This window comes from Peromyscus maniculatus, chromosome 23 (assembly GCF_049852395.1).
Source record: "Peromyscus maniculatus bairdii isolate BWxNUB_F1_BW_parent chromosome 23, HU_Pman_BW_mat_3.1, whole genome shotgun sequence".
Classification (NCBI taxonomy): domain Eukaryota; kingdom Metazoa; phylum Chordata; class Mammalia; order Rodentia; family Cricetidae; genus Peromyscus; species Peromyscus maniculatus.
This window is the reverse complement of record NC_134874.1, coordinates 29,300,175-29,311,044: the sequence shown is the minus strand read 5'-3', so window position 1 is coordinate 29,311,044 and position 10,870 is coordinate 29,300,175. Positions and strand designations below refer to the sequence as shown.

At 50.6% G+C, this 10,870-nt stretch overlaps 1 protein-coding gene across 3 annotated transcripts; it reads left to right on the top strand.

Annotated features, from left to right (window-relative positions):
• The first annotated feature begins 3,544 nt into the window (after nt 1-3,544).
• On the top strand, nt 3,545-7,086 carry Mospd3 (motile sperm domain containing 3). Of its 3 annotated transcripts, XM_076560242.1 has the most exons (6): nt 3,545-3,672; nt 4,109-4,375; nt 4,574-4,649; nt 4,783-5,012; nt 6,609-6,773; nt 6,882-7,086. In XM_076560242.1, the coding sequence occupies exons 2-6, from the start codon at nt 4,171-4,173 to the stop codon at nt 6,911-6,913; spliced, it is 708 nt and encodes a 235-aa protein (XP_076416357.1). In that variant the 5' UTR covers nt 3,545-3,672; nt 4,109-4,170; the 3' UTR covers nt 6,914-7,086. The 3 variants fall into 3 exon arrangements, with proteins under 3 accessions (XP_076416357.1, XP_042124047.1, XP_006971293.1); XM_042268113.2 differs by lacking the exon at nt 3,545-3,672 and having other exon boundaries at nt 4,038-4,375; nt 4,813-5,012; XM_006971231.4 differs by lacking the exon at nt 3,545-3,672 and having other exon boundaries at nt 4,038-4,375.
• The last annotated feature ends 3,784 nt before the right edge of the window (nt 7,087-10,870 follow it).

The following is a 10,870-nucleotide window of genomic DNA, read 5'->3' as shown; positions in this document are numbered from 1 at the left end:
TTACTTAAAAGTAAGTAATAAAGGGGCTGGAGAGATGGCTCAGAGGTTAAGAGCACCGACTGCTCTTCCAGAGGTGCTGAGTTCAATTCCTGGCACCCACATGGTGGCTCACAGCCATCTATAATGAGATTTGGTGCCCTCTTCTGGCCTGCAAGGTTCCATGGAGGCAGAATGTTGTATACAAAATAAATAAATCTCAAAAAAAAAAAAAAGTGATAAGGTGCAGGCAACTTAAGAAAACACTCACTGTTGACTTCCGGACACCATTCTATACACACCGCACAGAAAATAAAGAATATAAAGTAGAAGCTGAGTCTGTAGGGCTGGAGAAAGGGCTAAATGCTTAAGAGTACTGGCTGCTCTTCCAGAGCCTGGGTTTGGTTCCCAACACCCACATGGTGGCTCACAGCATCCTGGAACCAGTTCCAGGAGATTCAGTGCCTCTTTTGGCCTCTGCAGGCAGCAGCATGCAAGTGGGCACAGAACGACATGCAGGGAACACCCCCCCACACACACAAACACACAGTCTTAAACTCTTGCTCTCCGACCCCATCCCAACTAGAAGTTGAGAGTGTGCTGCCTGTAATCACAGCACTAGGGAGGTGGAGGCAAGATGATCAGGAGTTCGAGGCCAGCCTGGGCTACACAGTAGTTGAAGGCCAAATCTGAGCTATATAAGACTGAGCCTCTTGCTTTAAAAAGTTAGAAGAGCTGGGCCATGGTGGCGCACGCCTCTAATCCCAGCACTCAGGGCAGAAGCAGGTGGATCTCTGAGTTCAAGGCCAGCCTGGTTTACAGAGTGAGTTCCAGGACAGCCAGGGCTACACAGAGAAGCCCTGTCTTGAAAAAACAAACAAATGGGGGATCTGTAGTTGGTATGTAAAATGAATAAAAAAAATTTAATTAAAAAAAGCAAATAAGGCCGGGTGGTGGTGGCGCACACCTTTGATCCCAGCACTGGGGAGGCAGAGCCAGGCGGATCTCTGTGAGTTTGAGGCCAACCTGGGCTACAAAGCGAGATCCAGTAAAGGCACAAAGCTACACAGAGAAACCCTGTCTTGAAAAACCAAAAACACAAAACAAATAACAAACAAAACAAAAAAGCCCACCTCTGAGCCATCCCTCCAGCTCCACCTCCCCTCCCCCTCCACCTGTTTGGAAACAGACCCCCTGTGGAACTCTAAGAATGCACTGCTGTGCTCCACATTTTTGCTTCAGGATTACCACACAGGCCCTTGTGCTTGCAAACCAACTCCCACTTCTAGGACAGTTCAGCTTCAGGATTTTGCTGTTTCCCTCCATCTGGAATTCTTTCCCATAGATACATTTTGGATTCCTTCCTAAATCTAGTCAGGTTTCTGCCCAAAATTCATCTAATTCATTCCTTTGTCCTTGCCAAATGGCAGATTAAGTACTGAAAATACACCAGAAGGCAAATGTCCCTGCATTTGGAGAGGACAGTCTCTGGAGGAGAGATTTAACAAAATACGATATCAAGTATCGAGAATGTGCTAGGAAGAAGCAAGACAAAGCCGGGTGGCGGTGGCGCACGCCTCTAATTCCAGCACTCGGGAGGCAGAGGCAGGCCGATCTCTGAGTTTGAGGCCAGCCTGGTCTACAGAGTGAGTTCCAGGACAGCCAGGGCTACACAGAGAAACCCTGTCTTGGAAAAACAAAACAAAAACAAACAAAAAAACAAAACAAAAAGCAAGGCAATAGCCTGGTGGGGTTGTAATTCCAGCTACCCTGAAGACCGAACAGGACTGCAAGTTCAAGGTCAGTCTAGGCAATTTAGTTCTAGTCTCAGAATAAAAAAATTTAAAAGGACTAAGGATGTAGCTTGTGGTTGAACATTTGTCTAGCAAGGGTAAGACTCTGGGATCAATCCTCAGGACCATAAAAAATAAACAAAACAAAGCAAAAGCATGATAAAAGGAAAACAAGGTTTTCAGGAAATGCTTTCCCCGTAAAAACAACTTAGATTTATTTTTGCAATTATTTTGCACACGCACACACATGTACATGTACATATATGCACACAGTTTAGCTCATGTAGAGACTGCTTCTCTCCTCTTACCATGAGAGTCCTGAAGATCCAACTCAGGCCTTTAGGCTCCACAGAAACTCCTTTGCTGGGTGAGCCATCTTGCCAGACCAATGCTGTTGGTTTTGTTTTTATTTTGTCTTGAGATTCGGTCTCACTATGCAGCCCTGGCTGCCCTCAAACTCACAGAGATCCACCTGCCTCTACCTGGATCCAGAGTGCTTGGATTTGAAGTGTGTATCATGTTAGCACCCGCCCCTAATGTTTGTGTTTTTTGAGACAAGACTTCACGATGTAGCCTTGGCTGGCCTGGAACTCCCTATGTGTAATAGACCAGGTTAGCTCCAAACTTTTGGCAATCCACCTCACCTGCCTTTAGTACTGGGACTACAGGAATGCGCCTGGCTCCTTGGTTGTTTTCTTTTTCTCTTTGTTGTTTCTTCCCGCCCCCATCATCATATTAATTACGGATAATTAGTTTTATAGAAATAAAGTGATCTCTCATGGCATTTTTATACATGCGTATAATGAATTTTTACTACATTCACTACCACTTTGCCCATTGTCTCCCATTCCTGTGGATTCCCTTCCCCTTCCCAGGTATTTGTGATTTCTTGGTGGTTCTTATTTCGGTGTTTTGGTGAACCAGTAAGTTTTATTGCGGTTGCTTCTAGGAGCACAGGCAACTTAATTGTGGTTATCCCAAGGAAGAAAACGTCTCTCCTTTCCCAGCAACCATTAGCCACCTAGAGGAGCTGGGCCTCGTAAGTACTTCTTTAAAAATCTTTTTTAGGGCTCGAGAGATGACTGAGAGGTTACGAGCATTAACTGTTCTTCTAGAGGTCCTGAGTTCAATTCCCAGCAACCATATCGTGGCTCACAACCATCAACAATTGAGATCTGGTGCCCTCTTCTGGCGTGCAGGCACACATGCAGGCAGAACACTATACATAATAAATTTAAAAAATCTAAAGAAACTTTTTTAGATTTGTTCTTGTACATCTAGTGTTTTGTCTGCATGTATATGAACCACGTACCGGTAGAGGTCACATGAGGGCGTCCGATCCCATGAAACTGGAGTTACATATGGTTATGAACCATGCGAACGCTAGGACCGGACGTGGGTCCTTTTAACAGCTGAGCTAACCCTTCAGCACCGCCCCCCCTTTTAAAGTGTATCCAAAGCCGGTTGAGACTCTTGCTTCATCCAGTTCTGTTACTGATTACCGACTATTATCCTTACGTCATTGTGCACACGTGTTTTCTCAGGCCCAAGCAGGAAGGAAAGAAAAGCGAAACGGAAAAAAAAGAAAAAGGAACAGTCTGGTTGCGGCTGAGCTCAGAGAAGGAAACACCAGCCCAGGACCGCCTCTCCTGGGTTTACTCCTGAGTTCCTACCAGAGTTGGAACTCGGGACCGTAAAATACTTACCGAGGCGCAGCCAATCATTAGCGCCGAGGGGGGCGTGGCTGGTCTTTGAAGAACACCAATCAGCGTACAGTTAGGCGGAAGCGAGACAGCATCAACCAATGGGAGAGGCCGTACGGCGGAAGCGCCTCAAGGAACTTTCGGGAAGATGGCGACCTTAGCCCGGAGACAAGTTGACTGGAGGAAACTTTGACGGCAAGGTGATTACCGTAGTACGAGCGGCCATTCAGAGGCGGAAGGCCGGAGACGGCACAGGCCGGGCTTAAGGGACGGGGTCGGAGACACAGCCCGGCGGCCTGGAGATCCGGAGGACTCAAGGGGACCGAGGCCGTCAGCGGACGGGAGCGGGCGCACCCGGAAGGGGCGGGGCTTACTGCTCCGTACCAGAAGACCCGGATTGGGAAGCGACTGGGCGGGCCAGATGTTTAGCCGAGTGGGCGTGGCCATTGCAGTGCGGCTTGGAGGCGGGGCCGATAGGAACCTGGGGCCCAGCTGGACGGGGCGAGGGTTTGGGAACCCGGGCCTGGGGCTGTGGGATCCACTCCTGGCGGGGTACCGAGGCCGCGGTGACCTCAGGCCGAGCTCTGCCGCGATCTCACCCGGCCCTCTTCTCGTCCCCCGCGCCACTCGCCCTAGACTCCAAGGCCCTCTCATCCTTCTGAGCTCTGCCCTCGGATGTCCGACCGCCCAGAGCCTGCATGCGCCGTGGGGCGCCCCAGGACCAGGAGCTGGTGGGTCCGGGGGCCCCTGGGCGGGGGCCCCGGGGCTCCGCTCCTTCCTCAGGACCCGTTGTCCCGGTGCTCGTCTTCCCCCCGGATCTAGTATTCAGGGCGGACCAAAGGAGTGGACCCCGGCAGCTGCTGACCCTCTACAACCCCACGGGAACCGCGCTTCGCTTCCGAGGTGAAGAGATGGGCGAGGCCTCGAGCGAGGGCTCTGGAGATCGGTAGCAGGCTGTGGAAGGATTATGTGGGCTGGAGGAATTAGTTAAGGGGCAAGGTGACCAGCTTTGGGTCTGAAAAAGTCATGTCCATCTCTGGGGTGGTGACCCACCGTGAGCAAAACCTGCCTAAGGTCTCTTTGTGTGTGTTTATCCCACAGTTCTGTGTACAGCACCTGCCAAATACACGGTATTCGATGCAGAAGGATATGTGAAGCCACAGTCTTGCATTGACATGTGAGTGGGGAGGGCAGGAAAGCAGCCTTTGGTCTCCGACCTTTTCACCCTCTGGCTGCAGGCACTCTGGGAAGAGTTTCTGGGGAGGAGATCTGGTGGGTTGCTTCTCACTTCCTTCCTCCCGATGGGTCAGTGTGATACGGCACGTGGCCCCCATCCCCAGCCACTATGATGTCCAGGACCGATTCCGAATTGAGCTATCTGAGGAGGGGGCTGAGGGACGTGTGGTTGGACGGAAAGACATCACCTCTGTTCTTCGGGCCCCAGCGTACCCCCTGGAGCTTCAGGGACACTCTGAGCCAACACCCAGCCCAGGGCCTCCTGTGTGGACAGGACCAACCCCAGCCAGACGCCTTCAGGAGAGTGAGTTGAAACGGATTCTTTGTGTGTGTGGTGTTGTGTGTGTGTGTATTATGTGAGTATGTGCGTGTGGGTTCTTGTGCACATGTGTATGTGTGCATTTGTGGAGGCCAAAAGTTGACTTTCTTCAGTCTCTCTCCACCTTCATTTTTTGAGACCGAGTCTCTCCCTGAACCTAAAGCACATTCATTTGGCTAGGCTTGATGGCCAGTTAACTTCAGAATACAGTATCCACCTGTCTCCACCACCCAGGTGTTCCAGTGGGTGCTGGGGGTCTGAACTGGGGTCCTCATGCTTACACTGTGGGCCCTTGACTGACTCAGTTGTCCATCCACGGTGCTTGTTTTTCTGCAGCACTGGGGGATCGCCTCGTCCCTAAGGCATACCACGCAAGCGCTCTACTACTGAGCAGTCTCCCCAGCCCTGCAGGAGGGACTCCTGAATTGTTTTTTTCCTGTAGGGAAAGAAGTAGCATTACCCTAGAAATGAACTAAATGGTGTTTGAAGAAGTCTCTGGGTCCAGGTGTGGGTGTGGGTGTGTGGGTGTAGGTGTGGGTGGAGATGTCCCCAGTTGAAGTTTTCTGTCAGGTGAGAGAAGACTTTTTGCAGTTGTCCTGGTTTCCACCTTCTAATCAGAGGGACAGGTTCCTCTCGGGCTCCAACTGTTATCAGGTGCCAGCTACGTTCAGTTCAGTAAGAAACCTGTACTGAGCGGTCATGCTCTTGTGTGCTGGGTATGGGAGATATAGAGGTCCCTGCCTGTCAGCCCAGGACACTGAGAACACAGTAGAGAAGACAGGAGGAAGGGGGGAGGGGACGACCAAAGGACAGCGAGTTTCTGTGGCTTCAGAACAGAAGCTCCAAGGAGGAGAGGATACTCCCAGGATACCCTTGGAGGGCAATAAACTGTAAACACAAAGGCCAGCATGATGGCCCCAGCCTGGGGTACCACCTCTTGGGGGACTACAAGGAAGGAAAGAGGAGGATTTCAGGTTCCAAGGCGGCCCGGGCTATATAGTAAGGATTTGAAAAACGGGGGAGTGTTGGGGAGATAGTTCAGTTGGTCAAGTGTTTGCCACGTAAGAACGAGGACCTGAGTTCAGTCCCCAGCACCCGTGACATGGTAGCATTGTGCTTGGAACTCCAGGTCTGAGGAGGCAGAGACAGGCAGATCCTTGGGGCTGGCTACTCAGTCAGCCAGTCTAACAGACAAGTCCATCCCATTGAGACAAGCTGGATGGTTCCTGAGGAACCACACTGGAGGCTGACTTCTGGCCTCTGTGCATAACACACACGTGTATGTGTATCCACCCACTCACATCAATACACACTTAAGAAAGATAACCAAGGCCGGATATGGTATTGCACACACCTGTAATCCTAGCACTTGGGAGGTAGAGGCAGGAGGATCAGAAGTTCAAGACCATCCTTGGCTACCTAATGAGTCTGAGGCCGTCCTGGACGACATACATGGAGTCCCCGTCTCAGAATTAATAAGCAGTATATGAATAAACTCCAAACAGAGTGGTTGCGTCTCCCTTGTTCATCCTGATCCCCGGCAGACCTTGGGCGGCCAGCGCTCTCGTCCCTCTTTTGCAGATGCCCCCCAGCAGCTGGCCACCAGCTCCTTCCTGCTCTTCCTGCTGACAGGCGTCATCTCTGTGGCCTTCCTGCTGCTGCCGCTGCAGGACGACCTGGGCAGCCAGCTGCCTCAAGTCCTGCACGTGACCCTGGGACAGAAGCTGGTGGCCGCTTACGTCTTAGGTGAGCACAGAAGGGGAGCACCTGGGCCTCCTTCCAGAGAAGGACGGGAGGAGACTCCAGCGTGGACTCTCTCTCTCTCTCTCTCTCTCTCTCTCTTCCCACCCTCAGGCCTCCTCACCATGGTGTTCCTCCGGACCTGAAGCCACCCCGCCCTTGAAGGCAGGGACCTGAGGCGGCCACTGTGATGTTTGCATCCTGCCTCTTCTCCCTCTTTTTGCCCCCCCATCAGTTACCATCCTGCCCCTCCCCACCGAAAACCCAGGGATTTATACTCATTTTCCAAGTTGAATAAAATAAGTTTTAAAAATCCAAATGTAGTATGCTTGTCCCTGGCTTCTCACCCTTTATTTCCTTTATTTGTTTGTTTGTTTGTTTGTTTGTTTGTTTTTTAATGCGCGCGTGTGTGCGCGCGCGCAACCCCCACCCCCTGCACCAGTGCATGAGGCCAGAAGTCTCTACCTCAGGTGTCTTCAAGCATGCGCACAGGCAAGCACTGAGATCAAAAGACAGCTTTCAGAGTTTGTTCTCTCTTCTACCACGTGGATTCCAGGCATTGAACTCAGGTCATCAGAACTGGTGGCAAGTGCCTTTACCCAAAAACTATTTCTTTTGCCGGCCCCTATACCTTATTTTTTTGAGGCAAGGGCTCTCCCTGAGCCTAGAGCTCAGTGGTTTACTAGGTTCCCTGACCAGTGAGCTCCAGGGTCTCCACCTCCCCCACACCGAGGTGACACTCACGCAGCTGCGCTGTTGGCTATGAACTTGACAGGCGTTAGCATCACCTGGGAGGTGGTCTGCTGGGCGTCAGGAGATTCTCCTGATAGGTTAATTGTGGTGGGAATCCCCACCCTGTATGTGGGATGCAGATTGCATGGGTTTGGTCCTGGAATGAATGCATGGGGAGGAGAGCGGGAACTGAGCACCGCGTTCATTACGTCCTCTGACAACAGAGGTGGTGTGGCCAGCCAAGCTGCTCTCACTTCCTTACCGACCACGATGGACCCTCCGTGAACTGTGAGCGAAACAAACCCAGTCTTCCTTCAGTGGCTTTGGTTGGGGTGCGTTGCCACAGCAACAGGAAAGAAACATGGGTGCTGGGGATCCGAACTCAGGAACTCATGCTGCAAGGCAGGCACAGCAGTGACTGGTCCTTCTCCCCGGCCCTCCCTACACTTCTTTTTAAAACCATTTTTTTTTCATTATGTTTTTTTGACACAGGGTTTCTCTGTGTAGCTTTGGCTATCCTGGAACTTGTTCTGTAGACCAGGCTGGCCTCTACCTCCCAAGTGTGAGGATTAAAGGTGTGTGCTCCTATTGCCCGTAAAAATCATTTTTAATTTTTTAAAAAGTAATTGATTATTTATTTATTATTTTATGAACATGGGTGTTTTGCCCGCATGTATATCTGTGTGAGGGTGTCGGATCCCCTGAAACAGAAATTACATAAGGTTGTGAGTTGCCATGTGGGTGCTGGGAATTGAACCCAGGACCTCTGGAAGAGCAGTCAGTGCTCTTAACCGCTGAGCCATCTCTCCGGCCCCATTTTTAATTTTTCACTAGGGATTTCTTCTTCTGTGTATGAATGTTTTTGCTTACATGTATGTAGATGTACTACATACGTGCCTAGCACCTTGCAGAGGTCAGAGAGGATGTCAGATTCCCTGGAACTGGAGTTACAGAAGGTCGAGAACTATCATGTGGGTGCTGGGCACCAAACCTGGGTCCTCTGGAAGAGCAACCAGTGCTCTTAACCACTGAGCCACTGGCCTCCTGTGCCACCACCCCACCCCTCCTCCTGATACCCAGACAGCCTCTTGTTCTTCCCACTCCCATTCCCGGGGACCCAGGGAAGTCAAAGGCCAGCTTGGGCAAATTAGTAAGATCATGTCTCAAAATAAAAAGCAAAATGAGAGCTGGGCTCGTCGGTGTGGTAGGTAGCACAGGCAGGGCAGGTAGAGCTTTGTGAATTTGGGGCCAGCCTGGTCTACATAGTTTCAGACCAGTCAAGGCTACTTAGTGAGACCTGGTCTCAAAAACTCCACAGACAAAGCAACAGAAACAAAAAGAGGCTTAGGCTGTGGCTCAAGAGTAGAGCCCTTGTCTAGTGTGGTGAGTCCCTGGGTTCAGTTCCCAGTGTGGAAGAAAAAAGACACCCCTCCCAATACACACACACACACACACACACACACACACACGCACGCACGCACGCACGCACGCACGCGCACGCACACACACACACATGCACACACACACATGCACACACACACACACACACACACACACGCACACACACCATTAGAACAGGGCTGCAGCTCAGAAGCTGGGCATTTTTCAGCATGACACACACACACACACACACACACGCACGCACGCACGCACGCACGCACGCACGCACACACACCATTAGAACAGGGCTGCAGCTCAGAAGCTGGGCACTTTTCAGCATGCCTGAGACCTTGGGTTCCAATCCAAGCACCACAAAGGATTAAAAAAAAAATTCCCTTTGCTCATACAATAGAGATTTGCCCCTCAGCCAGTATACCTCGCCTTCCAGGAAACATCTAATTGAGTCTGCTATAATCTTAGTTGCCAACTTGACTATATCTAAAATCAGCCAAAACCCAACAAACGGGCCTATCTGTGAGGTTTTTCCTGATTGGCTCATTTGAGACCAGAAGGCCCACCCTAAACGCTGGTCCACACCTTCCGGCGGTGGTGGCCCACAGAAAAGGACATGGACAAAGGCAGCTTTTGCTCACCGCCTGCTTGCCCTCACTCTCATCGCAAGGTCATCTATCCTGGTGCTGAGACGTTCCTTCACTGGTCTTAGGACCTATATCTTCAGGATTCCACAGTAGACTGAGGACCAGCAGCTCTCTAGGGATCCTCCAGGCCCCCAGCACCAGATTGGGAGTGCTGAGACACCCCGTGTTGGGGATCTGAATGACTACCAGATCCTCGGTCTTTCCATCATGCGACAGCCATTGTTGGACGAACCCAGACCAAGCCTGTAAGCAACCCTACTAAGTTCTCCAGACTCTTTGTATAGATAAGCATTCTGTATATAGATAGGCAAGTCTGTTCTTTTAGAGAACACTATATAGCCCAATTTTAAGCCGACAGAGCCCCTTTGCAAGGTCATACACATGCTGGCCACCTCCAGGATACTCTGCTAACTTTGTGACTCCCCCAGCTCAGTCTGGTCTTGAACTTCCCACCCTCTTATCCAACCCCTTTGAGTAGGCTTTTGAAGCCTATGTTGATGTCTTTGTTTGTTTGTTTGTTTGTTTTTTCCAGACAGGTCTCTGTGTAGCTTTGGAACCTATCCTGGAACTCACTCTGTAGACCAGGCTGGCCTCAAACTCACAGAGATCCGCCTGCCCCTGCCTCCCGAGTGCTGGGATTAAAGTTGTGCCCCACCACTGCCCGGCGAGTTGTCATCGTTTTTAACATTTATTTATTTTTTGGGGGAAGGAGTTGGCACAAGCATGCCATGGCCTTCAAGTGAAGGTCAGAGAACAATTTGTTGGACTCCAGTCTCTGCTTCTACCAGGTGAGTTCCAGAGATTAAACTCGGGTCATCAGGCTTGGTGGCAAGCACCTTTATTCACTGAGCCATCATTGACAGCCCCAGACCTATTTTGTTTGTTTATTAAGTTTTGTTTGGTGACAGAATCTCATGTAGCCCAGGCTAGCCTCCACTGAGGGCAATCTTGAATCCCTAATCCTGCCTCTACCTCCTGAGTGTTGGGATTAGAAGCAAGTATCACCACACCCCCCATTTATGTGGTGCTAGGGATGAAACAGGATTCTGTGCATCCTGGACAATTGGGCTGCATATTCAGCTGTCTTCATTGTTTTAGGCTCTTTTTTTTTTTTTTTTTGCTTAATTAAAAAATTGCACATGTATTGAGTTAGTCTAAGTGTATGTATGTGTACCATGTGCAAGCAGACACCCACACAAGCCAGAAGATCGTGTCAGATCTCCTGGAACTGGAGTCACAGGTGGTTGTGAGGTACCTGACCGGGGTGCTGGGAACCGAACCCTACTCCTCTGCAGAACCGTGATAGCTCCTCACTTCGGAACCATCTCTCCA